Genomic DNA, 24,361 nt, shown 5'->3' on the forward strand with positions numbered 1-24,361 from the left:
GTCACTTTATTATAATTTACATCTGTATAACCTAATAAATTAAATATTATTTTGTCACTTATCCGCGGGTATGAGGATGGTCACGCTATTTGCGTATTCAACAATGGGCATATGACAGATTCTGACATTATTTGGCAGAATAAGACAAATGTTGCATTAACCGTTAATCGCGTGATAAACGCGATCTGTGATTTTCACAACGCCGTAGCATGATAAAATTGGTGCCTATAAATATCGGGCCTATTTAACTTATTAATACATAGATGATGACCAACGAAACTCTTTGCGTAGTACGCTTCTATTATTTATTTCAATATATAACACTTATCTATATAAAAATTTGGTCAAGGTGCATACAATACATTATAAACAAATGTAAAATCTAAGTCTAATGTAATGATTTACTGCCTCACGGAAATACTGCCTAGCTACATCTGAGGCATAGTGGCTAGTTCTGAATGTCTTATGTTACTACTTATTGTAGATATACAATACTTTTCTATGAGTCAATTGGAATAATTCAGCAAAATTGGTATACATTTAATATACTTTTGTGTATAACGCACTGCTGCCAACCCCAAAGTAGGGACAGATGTGTTAGAGGTTCGTTGATGTCTTTTGCGTGGTTGGAAAGATGGAAAGCTCAGCAACAACAATTAAACAGCACCATCTTTCAATTTCGCACAGAAGAACGGCCCAAGGGATTTAGTGAAAGCAGACAAATATGGTGCAAACTAAATCGCCTGAGGACTGGGTTCGGTAACTGCGCGTATCTCTGGCACAAGTGGGGATGGAGCGAGTCGGCGGCATGCGAGTGTGGAGACCCTGCACAGACTATACACCACATAGTGTTCGGATGCCCCATCACCAAGTACAACGGGCCGCGGAAGATTTAAAAATCTAACAAATAATGCGAGTTTTTATCTGCCGAATTGTACATTTTAAATAGTGTTTAATTTAATGTACCTACATAATTATAATAAGTTTTAACCAGTGTGTAAAAGCCATACTATAAATAAAATAAATGTCTTTTGTTCTGTGTTTTATACGTAACTTGTACTATTATGTATATTTGTATATTCTGTGACGTAACATTATTATATATAATAAACACACATTTTATATCCTAAATCCTAATAAGTATATTCTAATATAACATTTAAGAAGTTGTCAAAACCGTTGTATACTTCGGCCGATATTAGGTACACTATCATAGAAATATTATGATCATAGCTTGATCATAGACAACATGCCGTCCTTTTTCTTCAGGATTAAGAAAAAGGGAGGCATACATACATACCTATGATTATATTTATATGATAGTATTGATAGTGTGATATCGGCCTTCAGGTAAATCTCAACTATCGTTTTACAAGTAGGTACAATACCGTACATTATTGTATATTACCTATTTAGAACACATTTTTCAATGCGAATGTTAAAGTATAATATTTATGTATCACCTAACGAAACAGAAGCTGTTAATGAATATTCATTATGTTACGATTTGTTGACAATTATTCAAAAAGCTAATTAACACCAATACCTACTTTTTTAAAGCTGTCTGCTAATTTTATGCCAGTGTATAATCTTGTTTATTTCTGACCTCGCTTTCTAGTCAGAATGGAGCACCGTAATAGGATACGCGATATTTTATTTACATATCGATTTATAGAATGTCTGTGAAATTAAAGTTTTTAAGTAGTAGTAATATTTAACACCTACAGTCAGTACTGTCATACATACATATTGAAATTCAAAACAAGCTAACTGATTTAATATTTCGCTTTGAAATTTGTAAAGTGTCATCATATGGCAGTTAATAACGACGTTTCCATAATGCTCAGAGTTTGCTTAGGCATACTTTATATGGCATGTCTCAAACTCTAGAAAAGGCTAAATAGCACTCTTGCTACGCTTCCTGTCGAGCAGGAAAGCATACCTACTTAGGCGACAGTACACATCCGGGTGATTAATAGTTAGTATTTGGTCAGCATCAGCAACAGTCATATATACTTAATCAGGAAATAGGTAGTCAAGTGGATCATTTAATTTATATTATATAGTATACCTACCAGTAAGTATTAGATACACGTCACGTTATGTCGTTTCATATATTCCCGAAGAAATTTAAAGGTGACGCCTTCATCTCGTATTGGGCAAGACTTAGCCCTTTCGGGCTTGAAAGGCCTGTGCCCAGCAGTGACGAGTATACTCGCCACTACTTCCCTAAATAATTCAGTATTGTTGATTATTTATTTATGGCATTAATACAAGCGACAGTGTAACGGTTATTAAGCGGTTAGTAGCCGCGCGTTGCTAAATTGACTTGACGATGAAACTCGAATGACATTTTGACGTAACAAAGTGATAGAGCTATTAAAAGTGATTAAAATTTAGTTCAATAGAGCAAGTTTCGAATTAATTAAACAAACAGGAAACGGCTTTATTTAGTTTTATTTTTTTCGTCAGTCATCAGAAATGATGGGTGAAAAAAAGTAGGTTAGGTACCTATCTAACTATCTACAATAGTCTTTAGGGATCATCCACATATTACGTCACACCAAATTTCAGGTTTTTGGACCCCTCCCCCCCCTATGTCACGCTTTTTTGTATCCCTTTAACAGGGATTGTCACATTTAGTATGACCCCCCCCCCCTTACACTGTGACGTAATATATGGACTAGGTGCTTCTCGTATAAATATACGGGAGGAGATCTTAAGCTTTGGGCTTTGTTTTCAAATTGATATTTGGAATAGTTACGAAACAAGACTCGGAGGCATCTTCCTATCCTATCCAACGGTAATCAACAGGAAAATACATTAACATTTCCTATGAATAGATGTAGTAATCCCCAGAACTAATCATCCGAAGGTTCAGAAGCTACAAATGGAAAAGTAGTAGGAAACGAAAATATAGGCAACTACCGGCTTGCACATGTAAGTAGCTACTTAAGTATACCGGAAAGTCAGTATAGGAACCGCTGTACATAACATGCTGTTGTTAATTTCGTTTATGAACCATAAAGAGCTTACTTCAACCATATTAATTGCTTATAATAGTCGCAAGTTTTATAATATAATGATTATAACATAATAATAAGTACGTAAGTTCCTGCAATAATGTCGAATATGCGAATGCTGCGAATATGAAGTACCTACCTACTTTAGCTTTCTCTCGGTAAAGTTAAATAATATAACCTAAGCATAAAAAGCTTAACTTTAAGTCTGCATATCGCTATTTTTATCTCCCCATTGTTTATTCTCATTTTACCCAAGGTATCTCGTAACAAACCGCGACACAGATAAGCAATTTCTCATTTTCCGTGTGGTTTCATTTACTTTAGAATTCGAGCCACGTAAAGAAAGGTCTGCGTGAGACCCGCGCGAACGATTGTAGATCGACCTTCACTGTATTTCACCGACGTGCCATACATAGAAAGCACAAAGCTTTGAACGTAGCACGTATGAACTTTCTCATGTCAATAATACAATACATGTCTCGGTGATTACCCAGCCTACATAATGCCCATAATCGTAGCACCGCATTACCGGTAATGAAACCTAGCCCTCTCTCACACGCGATCACTGATCTTTTGTCGTTTTGTAAGTGGTCATAAATGGTGCAAATGCTCTTTTAAGCAATACCTAGGTACAAAAACTAATATTATATGTATACTATACATACAACATAGGACAGCTAGTAAGTACCTACCCCTTGTCAATTAATTACCTATTGGTATCATATTTTGGGTATAGTAATAGTATCATAATATGAGATGCATTTGTGTCTGCCAAGCTATAGAGACTTGGTAACCTAAGGCAGCGTTCCCACTTAAGCGTCACGTGTCTCGGGGCGCGCAACGGACGTCTCCGCCACGTCGCCTGAATGTAATTCAAAAAACGTCTCCTCAGTACATTTTGTATAGGAAGGACGTAAGACGCGCCCCAGGCGGCGTGGCAGTGGCGTGACGCGCGCCGCGCCGCCTGGGGGCGCGTCTTACGTCCTTCCTATACAAAATGTACTGAGGAGACGTTTTTTGAATTACATTCAGGCGGCGTGGCGCGGACGTCCGTTCCGCACCTCAGGACATGCGTCTCTTAGATGTGGCCGGTCCCTAAAGAATACAATTTACTTTATTAAGAATAAAATACAATTTATTTAGAAGAGTATTTTTATGTATACTTACTTATTTGTTATGAGGTAATTGTTACCAATTTATTATCTACTACATAATTATTTCCTGTCCCTACGGTATAAACCTTTTTTCCCCTCACTAACTCGGAAACACGTGTTTTGTCCTTTAATACCAGCGGGTAAAAACGCATTTTATCCACTAGTGGGTAAAGTAATTTGACCTTGAATAAAGTCAAATTAACTGCTTTAAAATTGAATCTAGTAATAAAGATGATTTACCACCTGTGGAACTACTGGAAGCAGTGATAAACGCATTGCGTTATAGTTTCCTCGCTATAGTGAGGGGAAAAGTTTTGTGTTACACTCGGGTGCAAATGTATTTTACTTCTCGTGTGTTAAAAAACTCACAAGTTCAGGATTCTATTCTCGAACCACTCGCTTCGCTCGTGGTTCAACTATAGAATCCTTTCACTTGCTGGTTTTTCAATTCCACACTCTGCGTTAAAATACAACTTTGCCCCCTTGTATAACAAATAACTATTATCAATATAGGTAATTATATCGAATTGGCTTTCGAATGAGGAGGCACACTGACATTTTATCCCGCCAGGCGGCGCCTGTGCAAGAGTCTAGGAATGTCACTGTCATTCATATGTGAGAGAGAGAGAAAAAAATATCTTCTTCTCGATCTCACGTATGCAATTCTTTATCTGTGCAATGGACTAATAAGGTGGCCATCTATCATAATCTTTGAGTGTGCCTCCTCATTGTATGCACGTAAAATTATTTACTAATACTGCTCAGGGTGGCTAGCCGAATGGCAGAATCGCTCACGAAACGCTCACGAAACGAAGCGCTAGTAGATATCTATCTCTATCGCGCTTGCGTATTGGCGCGACAGAGCCAGCGGCGTATCGCTTTCGTTTGGCGTCGGAGAAATGCCATTCGGCTACGGGGCCAGGTACCGCTAAGTATCTTGACGAAGTGATAGCATTTTACATTTTGGTTGAGGTCGTTCATTAAATTAGATTGGTTTTATTTTTAATTAAACTTTTGAACATGCAATTATACCCAAATTAATGATTGCGTGTAAATAAGTACATGACATGACTAACTTAGGTATTTATCATGTTGGTGGCACTGGCGCAGCAGGTCAATTAAGTGAGAGAAATCAGATTTAAACCGTCTATTAGCATTGTCTAATAAACGCAGCAACATTAAATAATCATAGTAATAACGTTTCTTTAGAAAACTTCGCGGTTATTAAGCACAATTTCAAGTTAATACGTGCTTTTGCTTGTTTACAATTTACAACAGTGTAGCCATGGCACGCTCCAACCCGTCGAGATCACAAGAAAGTGAACTTTCTCTATAAGCTACCATATCGATGTTGGTGCATTCGAAACGATCGAGTGCCGATACCGGCGCTAAACATCTCGTTATGTAACGCCTTATTTCAATAATGACAAACACGACGTTTTTCCTAAATCCGCTCACCGGAAAATTAATCGGTCACTATTAGCTCATGCCATTTATCGTAGCTGTGACAAAACAACTCTCAGATTTAGCTGCAAGTAGGTTCGCCAAACACGACCGCAATTTTACAGCGCTGGTGGCAAATAACTGACTCGTGCTTAGAGGTCTTATGAAACTCGAGAATGTTATTTGACTTTGTTTTTGACTGATTGTGGTTTGTGATAGTTGAGATATTACGAAATTGGCCATATACGTCCACTTCTACGTTCTGTAACTAAATACTTCCCAGTAGGTGTAGGTACGCCGAAATAAAAACCATTAATTAGGGGCCTATTCGACTTGTTAGAATGCAAGATCATAACGTGAAGTTATAGATCAAGAGCCCAGGCCCGCCAGACCTTCCTCAAATTCTCAAGGATGAAACTTTGGGACAATGTAGAGTTCACATCGGCGTTTAATGTGTGCATATTTTCTAGTTCGGCCCATCGGCCAATTTTTTGCTATCAAGTGATGAAGGTGAAAAAAAAAAGTGCTTACTTTCCTTAAATTCTCAAGGCTGATTTTTATATATGTGTTAGAGCACGTTGTTAGAAATTGGTTATCATCAATGCCAGACCGTTTCCGCCGGCCATAACTTTTACCAGACGCGACAAAGTTGGCAAAAAACGACTCTAACTTACCTCATTTTCTCAAGCCTGATTTTGGTATATGATACGCAGGGACCTGTAACCAGACCGTTTGTAAGCAGCCAGACCAATCGGATGGACCCAACCATCCGCCAGACCGACTTAAAGTTTCGATATGAGCATTAGTAGAATTGAAATATTCCGGGTCTATAAAAGCTAAAAACTTGAATTTTCTACATTAAGCTACGTGTATATTGTATACTTGACGTAATAAGCGACTTTCAAAAATTTTACTTCTAAGGAAATAAAAAAATGAAAGTTTATATGTGGTGCAAGATTAATTTTAAGCTATGAATTTTATTTACACTGCGTAAGTACATGTGTATTTTATTATAAATATAACTTTTACCAGACGCGACAAAGTTGGCAAAAAACGACTCTAACTTACCTCATTTTCTCAAGCCTGATTTTGGTATATGATACGCAGGGACCTGTAACCAGACCGTTTGTAAGCAGCCAGACCAATCGGATGGACCCAACCATCCGCCAGACCGACTTAAAGTTTCGATATGAGCATTAGTAGAATTGAAATATTCTGGGTCTATAAAAGCTAAAAACTTGAATTTTCTACATTAAGCTACGTGTATATTGTATACTTGACTTAATAAGCGACTTTCAAAAATTTTACTTCTAAGGAAATAAAAAAATGAAAGTTTATATGTGGTGCAAGATTAATTTTAAGCTATGAATTTTATTTACACTGCGTAAGTACATGTGTATTTTATTATAAATATAACTTTTACCAGACGCGACAAAGTTGGCAAAAAACGACTCTAACTTAACTCATTTTCTCAAGCCTGATTTTGATATATGATACGCAGGGACCTGTAACTAGACCATTTGTAATAAGCAGCCAGACCAACCGGATGGACCCAACCATCCGCCAGACCGACTTAAAGTTTCGATATGAGCATTAGTAGAATTGAAATATTCCGGGTCTATAAAAGCTAAAAATGCTTAAATAACTTTTGTAGTATGCGAGGGATTTGACATTATATGCAACATACACATAGTGCCTTTATACATAGTGTGAGGTCCCTCGCCCACAAATTAAAAAGGATCGATCTTAAAACTAATTTTTAACCACCTTGTTCGACGACCGAAAAAAAAGTTTAATTTACTTTTCTTCCTTAAATTTATAATAAAATACACATGTACTTACGCAGTGTAAATAAAATTCATTGCTTAAAATTAATCTTGCACCACATATAAACTTTCATTTTTTTATTTCCTTAGAAGTAAAATTTTTGAAAGTCGCTTATTACGTCAAGTATACAATATACACGTAGCTTAATGTAGAAAATTCAAGTTTTTAGCTTTTATAGACCCGGAATATTTCAATTCTACTAATGCTCATATCGAAACTTTAAGTCGGTCTGGCGGATGGTTGGGTCCATCCGATTGGTCTGGCTGCTTACAAACGGTCTGGTTACAGGTCCCTGAGTATCATATACCAAAATCAGGCTTGAGAAAATGAGGTAAGTTAGAGTCGTTTTTGCCAACTTGCATCTTCGAGGGATCGCGCCCCACTACACACGGCCACCAGACAAGCGCAAAGCTCGGGACCTGCCCCGATCCCTACTACACTTGGACACCAACACAGAAGAAGAAGAAGAGGACAACACCCCCACACCACACTGAACACCAAAATCACCACCACCACCACCACGCCCACGCTAGCCCGAGCTGCCGGTCGCCTTCACTGCGGCCCCGAACCTGGCCCCGCTCAAACGGTATCACCAGGCTAGGGGTCGCGGGGTTGGATAACGGCCGGTAGCGGTAGGGCTAGCAAACACCGGATCGCCGAGCCGTCCACTAAAAGACGGCGTCAGACCGCCCCACAAGGATGGGGCGCGCCCCGACACAGCCCCCACAGCGCCCAGCGCGGAAAGGGCCACTCACACCCCAGCAGGGGTGTCGAACGACAACTCACCACCATTTTGCCAACTTTGTCGCGTCTGGTAAAAGTTATATTTATAATAAAATACACATGTACTTACGCAGTGTAAATAAAATTCATAGCTTAAAATTAATCTTGCACCACATATAAACTTTCATTTTTTTTATTTCCTTAGAAGTAAAATTTTTGAAAGTCGCTTATTACGTCAAGTATACAATATACACGTAGCTTAATGTAGAAAATTCAAGTTTTTAGCTTTTATAGACCCGGAATATTTCAATTCTACTAATGCTCATATCGAAACTTTAAGTCGGTCTGGCGGATGGTTGGGTCCATCCGATTGGTCTGGCTGCTTACAAACGGTCTAGTTACAGGTCTCTGCGTATCATATATCAAAATCAGCCTTGAGAAAATGAGGTAAGTTAGAGTCGTTTTTTGCCAACTTTGTCGCGTCTGGTAAAAGTTATGGCCGGCGGAAACGGTCTCGGAAACCAATTTCTAACAACGTGCTCTAACACATATATAAAAATCAGCCTTGAGAATTTAAGGAAAGTAAGCACTTTTTTTTTTCACCTTCATCACTTGATAGCAAAAAATTGGCCGATGGGCCGAACTAGAAAATATGCACACATTAAACGCCGATGTGAACTCTACATTGTCCCAAAGTTTCATCCTTGAGAATTTGAGGAAGGTCTGGCGGGCCTGGGCTCTGGGTCTATTATGTATTTGACACTGATGGTTTGAGTGACAGTCTCTGACAAGCTAAAAGTAGAATTAACTTCAAAAATATTGTCTCTAAGTCACGAATTGCTACGCCCTCGCTAGAACATTATTCGATATTGAACTTTACAATGAAAGTAGGTACATAACTTGAAGTAGTAGTTACATAATATTAATTACCTGTCTAAAGCCAGTACATCCGCAGACACAAAACAGGACCGAAGCTCAGAATTCCGGTAGAGATCGTGCAGGGCTTGCCGCATGGCTCCCTCCCGCGTGTGATTGCCCTTGGGCTCCTCCCCCTCCTCCCCCCACACCGCCACAAACGAGCCTCGGAATGTTTGCCGGTTTAGAGGATCGCTAAACAGGTACATGTCTGTAAAGAGGATAAACATAAGCATAATTAGTACATTCAGGAGTGTAATAAAATTTTAAGGTCGCTACGTGTGTGGATTGCGACCCTAACACCTTCGCCATGTTGGGTCCTGCTATTAGCCAGACCCATTACGCTTAATGACTGCTCAGTGTGACTTAACTGTTCGCTGATGCGAAAGTCACATTGTTTTGTTGATTGTTCGTAACTGTAATTAATTTTGCTTATCTTTAATCATGATGAAAACATCACTGAGAGGTTCAATATACAATCGTCCACTTGTCGCGATAGCAAGGCCATTCGCACCAAGCGAGCAGCCGGCCTTTGCGGTGACGGGCTCTCCGTACTTTTATTCCGATCTCTTACCAAACTATGTCCTCAGTCACCCAAAGTAATAGAGGCCTTAGATTGGTAGTAATTGTTACACAATATATGTTCATATTTATACTGGTTATTAGGCGTTTGTTCGGTGAACAATGAACAAAAGCGCTGCGCTCCGCCCGTCGCCGCCTGCGCTGGTAAATGTCGCCGCCTCCGCCTAGATGAGCACTACGATTCACTGTTTACTAACAATGCCGTATGGTTATAGAACCATTTATCAAATACATCAAGACAGACTTTAATGACTAATAATTATTTGCTTATGATAGACAGTGAGTTATGATGTGAGAATTTGCATATAAATACTATAAATAGGTAGAGGACGATGAGAAAAGATGCCTCGATTACTCTTATATATCTAACGACCGCGGGCCGTAGAAACCTCATATTAGGACAATTTCCCATAAACTACCGGCTACCAAGTTGGGGTATTTCGAAGATATTCTAAATTTAAATGTTTTAATAACAATTGGCAAATTAATTTTGTTAAGATCGGAAATAGTAACACTAGACACTACTTAACTTATTTTTCTAAACAACCCAAAATCCATCATTTTATTATATCTCTACCTCGTATATTATAAAGTATACAATTCACGAACTTTAAATGAAAAGAGTATTAAATTATATCTTAGAAACTATCGCGCAAAAGTGCGTGCGTCAAAGAAAACACCTTCTATAAGTATTTGTCTTTTATGTAACTATATTTATCTACCTAATGTACAGTAGAGGTAGATATCAGTATTTCTGTGATCAAATACACAAACGAACGACTTGTCATCTCGGTATTAAGTAACGACATCACCAAATTACGCAATTAATCATCCTGTCAAGATGGAGTGAAAAAGTTTGACATCAAATATTTGAAGCAACTAAAGACATCGATCTAGACTCAACTTGCCTGTAGTTTCTAAAGTAAAAGTTTTTGTTGTGATGCAATTTAACTGTCGTGAACTAGTTAAAGTAAATCTGTTTAGGTACATACATATATCGTAACTATCGTAAGTTACCTAACAATGCGAGTCTACTAACCTTTGTCAAAGATGGATAAGTATCTATTAAGTAAGAGCATTTAGATAAGATTACCATTTACGTCAAAATGTTTGATTCTAGGTATAATACGTCCTTCTAACCGAACTAAATTATGTAAATAAGTAGTTAAGTACCTATTTTTTTTTTTATTTACACAATTGATTAAAGCTAAAGTCATCATCTTCCTCGGCATTTGCCACGGTTCATGGGAGCCTGGGGTCCACTTTGACAACTAATCCCAAGATTTGGCGTAGGCACTAGTTTTACGAAAGCGATTGCCATCTGATCTTCCAACTCGAAGATGTTTTGCTTCACCGAAAAGCGACTGTCAAATACTAAATGACATTTCGCACATAAAGCTAAAGTAAAGTAAACAATATAAATAATGAGTTAAATATATGGCTCTTTCAACCGGATAAAGAAAATAGTTTGAAGCCTTAGAACCCACTTTCCTTTAAAATACGAGTATATCTTTAGAGTAGGACGTCGTGTCGTGAGCACGTATACGTGACAAACAAAACTATTACCTACCACGTCACGTTCTTTTCGTGACGTGTAAATGGTAAGAATTGTAAAAGGGCCGAGACCAAAACTTTCTGTTGTTGCCCTTCGGACCAGATACTTCCATAATAGTAACTAACTGTAATACATGGTCTCCTAGCCATTTTCGGCTGCTATTTGTTACTGCTGAGTGATCCGCCCGTACGCTCTCAGGTGAAAGACCACATCAATTTTTGCAGCAATTGTGCGACCACACGCGCTTGACGCGCTACTGGTCAGCACGCTGCAATATATTGGGTTGGTAAGAAAGTAATGAGCGATCGATTGAATTCCACATAAAATTTTTGAGAGAGTTCTAGAATCTTCTATGGTCGAAAGTATATAAAGGGCGAGTCGCACAGTTTCTCGTCAGTCATTCACTAGCTGTCGCCGAGCTAATATAAGGAAGAAAATGGACGAATTAAAAGTGCATGTAAGGCATTGCTTACTATATGAATTTCAGTCTGGCCATTCAGCCGCCGAAGCAGTGCGTAATATATGTCAGCGTGTTGCTCCTGAAGTTGTGTCTGAGGCCACGGCGAAACGATGGTTCCAGCGGTTTCGTAGTGGCGACTTTTCATTATCAGATCAACCTAAGTCTGGTCGACCGGTGAAGATTGATGTAGCCAAATTAAAAACCTTAATTGAAGGAGATCCGAGGCTAACGAGTCGTACTCTTGCTACCGAGTTAGGCTGCTCTCATGTCACCATAGAAACACATTTACACGAGTTGGGAAAAAACTACAAATACAGTGTTTGGATACCGCACGAACTTGATAGAGATCAACTAAACCGCCGTGCCGATATCTGCATACAACTTCTGTCTTTTCGCCGCACATTCAACTGGTTGGACCATCTTATCACTGGAGATGAAAAATGGGTCTTATATATAAATCACACACGCAAACGTCAGTGGCTAGCTCCAAACGAAAAAGGAATAGAGGCACCAAAAACAGAGCCTCACCCGAAAAAAGTTATGCTGTCCGTTTGGTGGGATATTCACCGTTATATTTTTGATAAATGATTAAAATAATAAATTAAATAAAAATTACAATATTGGTTATGATTCGCTCATTACTTTCTTACCAACCCAATATTTATGTAGTAAAGTGGCGTTTAAAGTTTGAAACTGTATTAGGTCCATGGGATGGGGTCCCAGTGCGAGTGTAGTTTTTCATAGAAATCGCGAATCGTCTGGTTGAGGTAACTGGTGACCAAAGAGCTAGCGACTTCCTCGCATAACGTATCAGCATTGCGATACAGCGAGGAAATGTAGAATGCCTAAAGGGCCTATTTTGATATAAGCTGGCTTTTACTTAGTCTTATTTTCTTATATAATTAGGTTAATGTAAATAAATTATTTTAAAAGTGATACTAACGTCCAAGATAAACGGCGACGGCAGCCAGCAGTAGCAGCACGAGCAGCGCGGCCAGCGCGGCGCAGCAGCCGCGGCAGGGCCGGCTGAGCTTGCGGCGCGTGAAGCGGATGTCGCTGCTCACCGACATCGTCGACTCCGGCGGCCGGTGCGCGCGGCACCGCCGCGGCGCTGTCCACCCATAGCCCAACTGCAATAAAAAATAATAAAGAACACCATTGTAACAACATTCAAATTTTTTTATATTATGTAGGTAGCAAACGAGCAGACGGGCCGCCTGATGGGAAGCAGTCATCGCCGCCCAATGGCCTTAAGCAACATCACTTATGCGTTGTCGACCTTTGGGAATCCTAAATACCTCAATTGGAGAATCCCATGTCAAATTATCTTCTTATCTCTAAAAGCACAATCTATAGCTTACCGTACTCTATGAAACCCTATACTTACGAACGATGTAACGACTCTGTGCGGATGCGGAAGTCAGCCTCCAGACCATTTATGATATGAAGAACCGTGAAGAAAGTTCTAACAGGTAAGAAAAGAAAAGGCAGAATAGAATGCGCAAGTTCCGGAAGAAGCTAAGGACTTACTAAGTTTGTGACAAACATGCAAGCACCTAAAGCCAGATTCTTACTACTAAATATTTTTTTCGTGTCGTGTCAGTATGGTAATGGTTACCGACCTACTTGAAGTACTTATTTACGATAAGGGTTCGAGAAAAATTGGAGCATGTAAACGAAAATAATTTCGTACATTTATTATATAATTCGTTGTACGTACTTATAATAAATACCTAATTTGCAGACAAGTGGGCAATTAACCAAGTATTCAGAGCTATTCATGACAGATTGCTCAAAAATCGTGACATCTGTAGTGTAGCTAATTAACAGACAATTGAGCCAGATTTGGATGAGTCTACTTTAGAACTAATTTTCTGCTTGCCAGTCATTCAGCTCAATGGAATGCGGGTAAGAAATTAAATGAATCACTTCATCTCTTTTTGTATACTTTTGTCGTACAGACAATGAAACATGCAATAGGTACATAGTATAGAATAGGTAGATTACGTGCGAATAAATATCGAGGACGCATAATAGAAGTTGGGCGATGAATACATTAAGTCCATCAGCTGAGATGCACCTGCTAGGCTGTAAGCCGTGAACTCGTTTCCCGTATTTGGTAAGCATTCTCAGCATATTACCTAACGGCTACAAACTAAGTTACTTTTGTTTTGGGTTAATTGTTTTACCCACGTTTTGGATTCTGTCTGATGTAAGTAGTTAAAAGAGTCAAAGACCAACCTATTACGTTCTAATGACTCAAATGAGCACTGTACTGTTGGTACATATTAAATAACACGTTATAAAATGTCTGTGCACTAATCTAGCTCATACGGTACAAGCAGTCCTTAAGAGTCATTATGTGCATTCTAAAGTACAGTTATTAGACCAACAGGAGAATAAAATGTCACTACGCACAAGAATGTAGCGTAAATTGTTTCTCTAAGTGGCTCGCGGTTTGACCCTGTGGTTAACTGAAACCGTCTAGCAAACCGCAGAAATGTAAATAATATTTTAATTAAAACATTTTCTAATAAGTACATAAATATAAGATTCTTTAATGTAATAAGAGGAAACTAATAAGTACCTAATGTCCTAAAACTTTTAAAATTTTAATTGCAAGAATCACCAAAATTAAATTTGTTAACTCAAGTTATCAACACAATAACATCATAACAAATATTAAGCTGGTTTTGCGACACTAACGTTAGCACGGTCTCCATGATACCTACATTTGAATGTATTCTAAAATTTACAAATGACAAGAAAGCGATACGAAATGGCAAAAGTTGCGACAACGGGTATGCAACGTTACAAGAACGCTACCATTATACCTCAAGTTAGAAGTAATTGAATGTCAGATCAGATAATGTTAAAATGGCCGGTTGTGTTAGGCGCTAATACACTTCCAGCTTATTGTTGAAAACATATTAGGGTCTTTCAACGTGGAAGTAATATTTTATCACTTATGATTAACTGTCTTTGTTCTTGGAGAGAACAATTACTATAACTGTACGTGTAAAATAAATTAGCTGACTTAAACATCAGTCACTATCTACGTATTAAAATTACAACTTTCAGGATTCAGTACCTAGTCAATGACTAACCAAAGCGACCGTTCGTTATGGTCGTATGTGATCTATTGGAATAATAGGTTTGCTATAACTATTGCTGTCTTTGATAGGTCTCCATTGCATGCAGCTTTAAAATTAACATTAAGTATGTGTATCAATTTACTCTACCCACAAAATCTATAAAATCTCTCTTTATTTACTTACCTATGTATATTGTTGCTACTTTACTGGTTATATTGGTACATACGTACGTATAGATGGACGTAACTTTGTTCATCAAAGCTTAATACTCACTTACACTTTAGTTTGCACACGGCTATAAATTCGCTTAATTCACTGAATGCATTAAGAGTAAGACGAATGACGTCTGTTGCACAATATTGCATGCTTTAATCTTGGAAGATTCGAAGCTCGAGGCGAGCTTGCAAAATGTGTATTTTGTAATAGGCAGTCTTCATTAATGGGCTACAAAAGTGTAAGAATGAACTAAAGTCGGTCAAGATATTCAAATAAACCTGCTGTACAAAATATTTTTGTTGTCATACATACATACATACATACATACATATAATCACGCCTGTATCCCATAAAGGGGTAGGCAGAGCACATGAACTACTAAGTTTTTCAGTGCCACTCTTGGCAAAAAGGGGTTGAAAGAAATCCAAATTGTGACATTGCAGTGACAGGTTGCCAGCCTCTCGCCTACGCCACAATTTAACCCATATCCCACAGTCGACTTTTACGACACCCACGGGAAGAAAGGGGGTGGTGAAATTCTTAACCCGTCACCACACGGGGTCATAAGTTCAACTAAATAAGCCATAAATAGGTAACCTTCTATAATCGCAAAAGCGTGACACTCTGACATACAAGTGGCATTTGAACAGCATACCAAACAAAGAGATTATTTTGAACTTTGAAGTATATTTTAAGTTCGAGTCTCAGCCTCACCTCTCTCAAACAAGGCCGGCCTAACCGCGCGGCTCTCTAATGCCTTTGTATTTTGGTATAACTTTCGATTTCGTCATGTCAAAATAAATAAGAGTTAAAGTGAGTAATGAGCTATTTTAGCGCAGGTGGAACATAAATTATTACCTGTGTACGTCCACGGGAATAAGAAACATACAAACATGCATAATTTATATTTATACAAAACTTTACTTCAGTTACGTTTGAACTTTCAAACAAAATTATTTATGCTAATGTCTAGAGTAGATACTTTGCTCATTATTCTCGTATGTCATACCTATTCGTGCACATGACCAAGTTCCATGAATTCTATGTCGTTTGCTATGGTTACACAAAACATTCTCAATGATCTACGGTTATGGTAATAAAGTGATAAATCAGCTTTCCATGATTTAGAAATCACCGAACGTTGGAACGTGCTTGGAGGAAGTGGAACGGTTAATTTAGGAAATGCACGTTTAAATGCCGCGATAGAAGTGCGGCGTTTGCGAATGCAGCGTGCACTTGTCGCGACCTACATCCCGGCACGTTCGGCGCCCGCGCCCGCGCAGCGCGACCGTGCACCACCTACCATTAGTATATGCATTACGATTATGATGCTTATAAAGTAGGAAAACGACGTCCCTATACACAGGTACACTCGCTTATCCCCTACCTACCTACGTACCTACTAAATAGGATGCAAGTCGCAGCAATCGATCCACCGTTCCCCGATGCATATAACAACATTTGACATTGGGGTAGCCGATATAACAATAGCAAACAATCGAGATGACAGATAGATATTACGGAAAGTTCCCGAAATATTTCCATGCACAATTTTAGTTTCTATTGGCACTTTTTTTGCTCCATCTAGCGGATAAGTTGACTGTGAGCGCAACAAAGGCTCGGCGCTGTTCACACCTCCAGCTATAGTTTCTATCATGATCTCCAGCAATAACAATGCGGTCGACATCACTTTCGATCTAAACCTATACTCATTTGGTGGCAATCATCGTTGCTGTGCCCGCTCATTTGTGCAAACATTGCCCTAGGTATCAGGCAATAAAATTTATGCACCTGCTCACTTTTCTCGAAAGTACGTTTCAAAGCGGGCAATAACCGTAATCGTTCAGGAAATGCAAATTACCGCAATATTTGTCGATTGTTGATTTTACATAAAATTTTATGAGTAAAAGTTATAACTTGGTAACAATACAATTACGAAAAGTGTCTCGAACGGACAGCGACCGAACTGCCGACAAAGAAAGCAAAACCCGTCAATTAAAACTGGAAGTAAGGCGTCCGTGAAAGTCGATAGGTAATTCGTCAACCGGTAATACAGCGATTACTGATTACTGCATCCACCTATCAAGCTTAATGTACGATAGCATCGTTGTCTACATTTCTTGGTTAAGTATGACTGAAATAATAATCTGTGTTTAATAGCTTTGTCATTGGAGGTTTAATCGTATTAGAGTTACCTATATTATATCGAACAAAGTAGCTAATCTAAAATCAAATCTATATATAAAAGTTCAGTACGTGAACTATCCACGGATTCTCAATTAATTTCGGTACCTATAATGCTCCGTTCTCCGGTACCTATAAGTGCCGGAACTTTATCCTTAAATCTTCGAAGCAATGGTTTTTTTTTATCCAGCGTGTGTAACTTGCTTTCTATTAAAGGACCTAAGTGTATAACTTTAATGTAGGTACTTTTGAGATCACATCTTTCAGATGAGCATTTTTAGAGGTAGCTCTTGTTAGTATAATACCTATAGGTATACACAGTGACTAAACCACAACCTAGAAGAACCGGGAGACTCTGGTGTAGAATTGTTGATTTCTCTCAGAATCACGACATTTTGCTTTCATTGAGCTTTTCACGAGAAAATTTTAAGTTAAAATCTTGAGTTACTGAGATAGCAATCCTGCGGTTTAGAAATTGATTAAATATATTAATCTTATACCTTTAAATGTACCTACACGTACCTTTCTATGTACATACATCTACATATTTACATGTTTATACATTTCGAGGATCTCAGAAAGCAGCTCTAACGATTTCGATGAAATTTGCTAGCTAGGACTTAGGTATATTATCTTTGAGTAAACACGTATACTTATTTGAGTTTTTAATGTTTTCCAAGGTCGGTTTCCTAGGTATTGTAAAGAACATAATATAATATGTATATTTAATAGGATATGCAAAAACCGGTTAACTTAAAAAACCGGTTAATAACCGAGACTTTTCCTTCAAAACCGGTTAACCGGTTATTAACCGGTTTTGAGGATTTTTAGTAAATGGCCGTACTACGCAATAATTACCATTACCTTTAAGAATTCTGATGTTGATGATATCGTAGCAGGTATTACTTGCACGATGAAGATCATTTTTTTATCCAGTTTTTGGAAATTTGGTAAATTCGGAAATTGCTAAAAAAGGCTTGTGTGGTTTGAAATTATTTAACACACTATATATAAGTGAAACGGATCGATTGATTTGTAGGTAATGTAACCACGTGTAACCGAATCGTGCTATTGCGGTTACTGTCGTGACTATTTCAAAATCGAACATAGTGACAGTTAGATTAGAACAGAATAGTGAGTAGGTAAGGTACTTAAGATTAAGTTGTTCGCGCTGGATATCGACACGAATATAGTTTCTGTTACTTACCTACCCACGATGCGTCTACTTTTATTTATTGTCCACAAAAGAGATATTTTTATGCTAAATGTCAGACACCCCTACCTACCTATGTAGTTGTAGAGTCAAATCAATAATAGCCGTCATTTGCTCCCATTTTAGTACAAAATGTAATTAAGGCTGAACAGGTAAATGTCAATATTTGTACAATATAAGCCTAGTTTGTCGTTTAAACATTTCCTAGAAATTCTGAGCAAAGCCCAACATTATAATTTTAGGTAGAGTCGTGACTTTAGTTACAAGACTTGCTTCATGTCGTGAACTTTAAACGCTCACCTTGAAGGAAATTGTTTTGTGATTACAAATTTAATTGCAAGATATTAAGAAATTGGAAAGAAAGATAAGATACATACTTACCTACTAGTATACATAATTGTGCAAAATTTAGGATTTTTTTAGGTTAGATGAGTAAGTACCTAGGTGAAAATTTAAATTTTACGTTATATTTTGCAATTTGACCGAATAATGCTCTGAATAAAATGTGGAAAATTGTGGTGGAAAGGAAATTATATTTGTGACCGTACCATTTCTGATTGTAACATACCTAGGTAGAATTGTTATGTAGGTACTTAAATATCTGTGTTCAATTTGTCATAAATTCGTGTGTAATGTGTTAATTAGGATTATAAAGCAAGTATCTTCTGACAGAAGAATTCAAATAATGTTCACCATCAGTATATATGTCATTATATATATTAGTCTATCTTTATATAAATTTATATAAGTATTAGTATTCAACCTTAGTTTTGTAAATTTATGTTTGATGTCACGATTATATATGTCTCTGGTAGCTATTATTTCTCCTGCGCCAACATATATGTCTCTGTTTAACCCAATGGTTGACTGGTAGAGAATGCCTTTTGGCATTAAGTCCGCCATTTGTACATGTTTCTTTGTTTGTGCAATAAAGTTTAAATAAATAAAAAAATAAATAAATAAAGGATCTACTTAGAGTATGTACTTACTATTAGATTAAAAATAATGTATTTAGGTAATTTGTTAGTTATAATCATTTTTCCCACGCACCTTAATAACTGTTAAAAATGTATGAACACCTATTATTTGTTTACGAATATTTTATGATCGTGCGTGAAAGATGTTACTGGTGATTTAATTAGACGAATGGCGTCCGAGGTCCGACTTAGTCGGAAGAGCGCTGACCCGGATCGCAGCCTCTCCGTTAACGTCCACTGACACACTTCGCGCACACAGCTGATTTACCAATTCACCGAAAACGTAAAAAATATTGATTCATTTTAATCTGGGCTAAGAAAGTCAAAGCCATAAGTTATAGGTGAGGGAAAACGCAATACTGTATGAGTCATAAACAATTTAGAGAGGCGTAGGTTTTGATATTTAAAGATGTTCTTGAAATCTTGGTGAACTTTTGTTTAGGTTAGTAGGTACATGACGCCGGTAGTTTATTCAAACTCCTACTCGTAAGTATATAAATTGTATGCCTGCCTACGTATGTTCATTACTTAATAAATTGGGTACTTAGTTACTCAGTGTCATATGATGACCTTAAGTATGCAGTATGCAATAGCTAGTCGGTACGTTTCGCTTACCACCTTTGCATACAGACTCCTATGCATAGCGGGTCACGGTAGGTACTTTGCTTTGCAACCTACTGTATTTATTTTAGTAGTAGGATGTGTAACTAGCACATACAGAGAGGTACTACCTACGGTACGATCTGTGCCCCAACTTAGGTATAATACGCTCGTTTCCATAGGTAGTAATTGTAAAGAAAAGTTGTAATACCTACTTATGATGTTAGGGAATCTACTGTACACCTACATCGTACCTATGTAAATGATACAGGGTACCTTTTAATGAAACCTGTTTTGTTTTCTGCTCTCATGAACATAATATAAATTCTGGTGTGAAATACACGTATAAACTTATATCCCAAAAAGGGCCGAAATGATAGGTATAATAGGTATGTATATTAAGGCAAAGCTTCAGCCTTTAATGGTGCATAAATTGCATGGTTAATACTTTAAAACACTTCCTGTTCTAAAACTTGTTCGATAAGATCAGAAACCGATCGATACATTTATAATACACTGTTACGTTTATACAGTCTTGTCACGCGGCATATCATATTCCGGGTGTCGGCATTGCATTGACTAGTCAAGAGGTAGTGAGAGGCAAACGCAAAAACTCTAAGGACTGAAAACACGCAACAAACTTATGGGTATAATTATCAACCTTCCAAACATGTAGTTAAAAGCACGAAGCTTTAAGACCGGCATAACATACTTAGCTAAGTAAATACCTCGACACGGTTAGGTAAATATTCTCATGAGAGCGTTTTGCATTTTTAAATTATTTCATAATTACCTCATAATTTGCTAAGCGTTATGCCGGCGATAAACATTTTATTTTACCAAACATCTCGTACCGGTAAAACTAAAGCCTACCTACTAAATTAAGGTATCTAATAATAGTGTCCCAGGTAAGTGTAATTTCTACAGACATTAAATTAATTTAGATATTTTGGATACTTGCGGCGGTTCTTAGCTTTGTCAGCATTAAACAATTTTAATACGAGGAATTACCTGTACTTAGTCATTCGAATTTTGCGAGAATACTCTTTCAAAAGTTTTCCTATTTCTATTTAAGTCTTAGGTATTGTGTAGGACGTATGTATTTAAACAAAATAATATTTTATTAATTTATTACAAAATCTTAATTAGATTCTTTATAGTTTAACTGACTCCACTACGCTACGCTATACAGGGAGGGAAAAACAACGATACCGATAGAAAAAGTAGGTATATAGGTATCTAAAATTATTTACATAGCTACTATTTCATCTTACCTATACAAGAACACGTCATGAGATTGGAAATATATAATTTATGAGGCCAAAAAAAAATGGTCTTGGTATGTTTTTACCTTGACTGTACCTGAGTAATTATCTAAATAAGTAATGAGTCCTGTCTTGATTATACGGTGGGAACGAAAGGGAATGTTTTTGCAGAAACACCTACCTACACGGAAAGGGTTGAGTCTGTCGGGGCGTGATGATACTGATGATTTATATTGAACACTTTCTTATATAATCTAGAAGCAATCATTTGTTAAGCTTCATTTGTTAAGAAATCGCGTAGGTTTGCATGTAAAATACTTATTAGAGAACTAGAAAGTGGAAAGTCTTTATTGGTGTTCAAGAAATATGGCAAAGTTGTAAATAACTCATGCCTAATTTCAAGTCAAGTTTTGAGTTCAAGTCTCACCCAAGGCAGACATTTTCCACTTTTAAATTTAACTCATGCCTAGATTGACAGCTACATATACAGCGTGTGTATTCCATACGGGCGAATATCTTAATAACGATTAGTATCGGACCTAAAGAGCCTGACTACATGTTTTTTTTTTTAATAGATGAGAATTTTCTTTTCATACATAATAATTCAGCACGCAATGTATTACGTCCACACCAATTAGCGTACCTCCTAAACGTCATTACGACATGACGTTTATGTCATGTAAAATTAAGTTGGACGGCGTACATTTCTGCTTGGTCAGACTAAAGAAATTAGTTACTCTTAATTAATAACACTTTTTAACAAAATTATTATCCTATACGATTCGTATAATCAGATACTTTAACATCATACATTATTCGCCCGTATGGAATCCACACTCTGTATACAGGTTGGTCTAACACGATAAACCGTGATTAAAAATGATCGATAGATAATTTAGCCATAGACATATACTGTAGCTTTCATACCTACCTAATTATGTTACAAAAAAAGCGATGTCAACTAAACAAATAATAAATGCATAATGTGGACTATATACAATATAAAATCAAAACAAGACATCTAATAAAAACAATCACAGACAAAAACAAAAACCGGCCAAGAGCGTGTCGGGCCACGCTCAGTGTAGGGTTCCGTAGTTTTCCGAATTTTTCTCAAAAACTACTGAACCTATCAAGTTCAATACAATTTTCCTAGAAAGTCTTTATAAATTTCTACTTTTGTGATTTTTTTCATTTTTTTTAAACATACGGTTCAAAAGTTAGAGGGGGGGACGCACTTTTTTTTCCTTTAGGAGCAATTATTTCCGAAAATATTAATATTATTAAAAAACCATCTTAGTAAACCCTTATTAATTTTTAAATACCTATCCAACAATATATCACACGTTGGGCTGGAATGAAAAAATAATATCACGCCCCACTTTACATGTAGGGGGGGTACCCTAATAAAACATTTTTTTTTCCATTTTTTATTTTTGCACTTTGTCGGCATGATTGATATATATATTGGTACCAAATTTCAGCTTTCTAGTGCTAACGGTTACTGAGATTATCCGCGGACGGGCGGACGGACGGACGGACGGACAGACAGACATGGCGAAGCTATAGTTGACTACGGAACCCTAAAAACAGAGTAGCCAAATACACAAGTGGGTTTCGTGTCGCATCATCCAAATCCTTATAACCATTTAAAATAAAAGCAAAAATCGGCCAAGAGCGTGTCGGGCCACGCTCAGTGTAGGGTTCCGTAGTTTTTCGTATTTTTCTCAAAAACTACTGAACCTATCAAGTTCAAAATAATTTTCCTAGAAAGTCTTTATAAAGTTCTACTTTTGTGATTTTTTTCATATTTTTTAAACATATGGTTCAAAAGTTAGAGGGGGGACGCACTTTTTTTCCTTTAGGAGCGATTATTTCCGAAAATATAAATATTATCAAAAAACAATATTAGTAAACCCTTATTCATTTTTAAATACCTATCCAACAATATATCACACGTTGGGGTTGGAATGAAAAAAAATGTCAGCCCCCACTTTACATGTAGGGGGGGTACCCTAATAAAACATTTTTTTCCATTTTTTATTTTTGCACTTTGTTGGCGTGATTGATATACATATTGGTACCAAATTTCAGCTTTCTAGTGCTAACGGTTACTGAGATTATCCGCGGACGGACGGACGGACGGACGGACGGACAGACAGACATGGCGAAACTATAAGGAACCCTTATACCTTATACCCGTAGTTGACTACGGAACCCTAAAAATGAGTAATTAGCGGAAATACTTCGTGTGGTTTTGTAAATTGGTATAGTTAAGTATACCAAGTGGTGTCCAGATGAACTTACTAGAAGTCCTCGAGGCTGGGGCCGGTGCTGAGATATCAGGAGGGTATATTTTTTCAGATTTATGCTCATATCTCTAATATCTGTCTGAATACCATTATGAATACCAGTAAGAGAAACGTATGTAGAAATTTTTATTAATAATATTAATCTACTAGGGTTGTGACGACCCCATCGCCCATTGGTTTTACCAGTGCAATCAGTCAACGCAGGGCAGCTTGTGGCGAGCTGTTGGGGAACAGCGACCCCACGTTCCGAGTGCTCCTGGGGAGTTCTGTTACCCGTAAGTGCGTTTTCACATTATCCGATCCGATATCGGATATCGGACCGATAATCCATACATTACAGGCGCCATCTTTAATTTTTTCTATTGAAATCCTTTCGACATCCGATATCGGATCGGATAATGTAAAAACGGTCTAAGGCGGGTGGGTGGGACAGTACTCTCTACCTCTGGCTTGCCTTGGCTGGCCGTCCAGAGCGGAGTCGTTAGGGCTACATGCCCCAGGGGTGGAAGTGAAAATTTGCATTAGACGCGAGTTGGTACAGTGGCTTAACAGCCACTGGGCAGAAAGCGGTGTACGCCTCTCGACACCCTTGAGTTCTCACACCGGTGTTGCCCTTGAGCCATCTTGGATGTCGCTTTTTGTGGGGGCCCATCTTGTGGGGACGAGTCACCGTCTGCCGGAAATAAAATTGGATACCGTTTTATTAGGCAGGCGTCCGGTTTTTTATCCATAGCCCAGTATTTAGTCCATCACTTTCATCAAAATAGACCAGTTCATTTTAGATTCCATTAACTCTCAAATAGTCCTTACACCCTAG

General features: G+C 37.7%; 1 protein-coding gene across 1 annotated transcript in view; it reads right to left on the reverse strand.

The window, feature by feature from the left end:
• LOC125228029 (atrial natriuretic peptide-converting enzyme) overlaps window positions 1-24,361 on the reverse strand; it is a 42,690-nt gene that overhangs the window by 17,201 nt on the left and 1,128 nt on the right. Inside the window, exons 2-3 of the mRNA XM_048132470.1 lie at window positions 12,626-12,812; window positions 9,101-9,296 (exon numbers count right to left, since the gene is read on the reverse strand). Of these exons, the coding sequence (XP_047988427.1) occupies window positions 9,101-9,296; window positions 12,626-12,812 (383 nt within the window). The remainder of the gene's footprint in view (window positions 1-9,100; window positions 9,297-12,625; window positions 12,813-24,361) is intronic.

The sequence above is a fragment of the Leguminivora glycinivorella genome, chromosome 7 (assembly GCF_023078275.1).
Source record: "Leguminivora glycinivorella isolate SPB_JAAS2020 chromosome 7, LegGlyc_1.1, whole genome shotgun sequence".
NCBI lineage: Eukaryota > Metazoa > Arthropoda > Insecta > Lepidoptera > Tortricidae > Leguminivora > Leguminivora glycinivorella.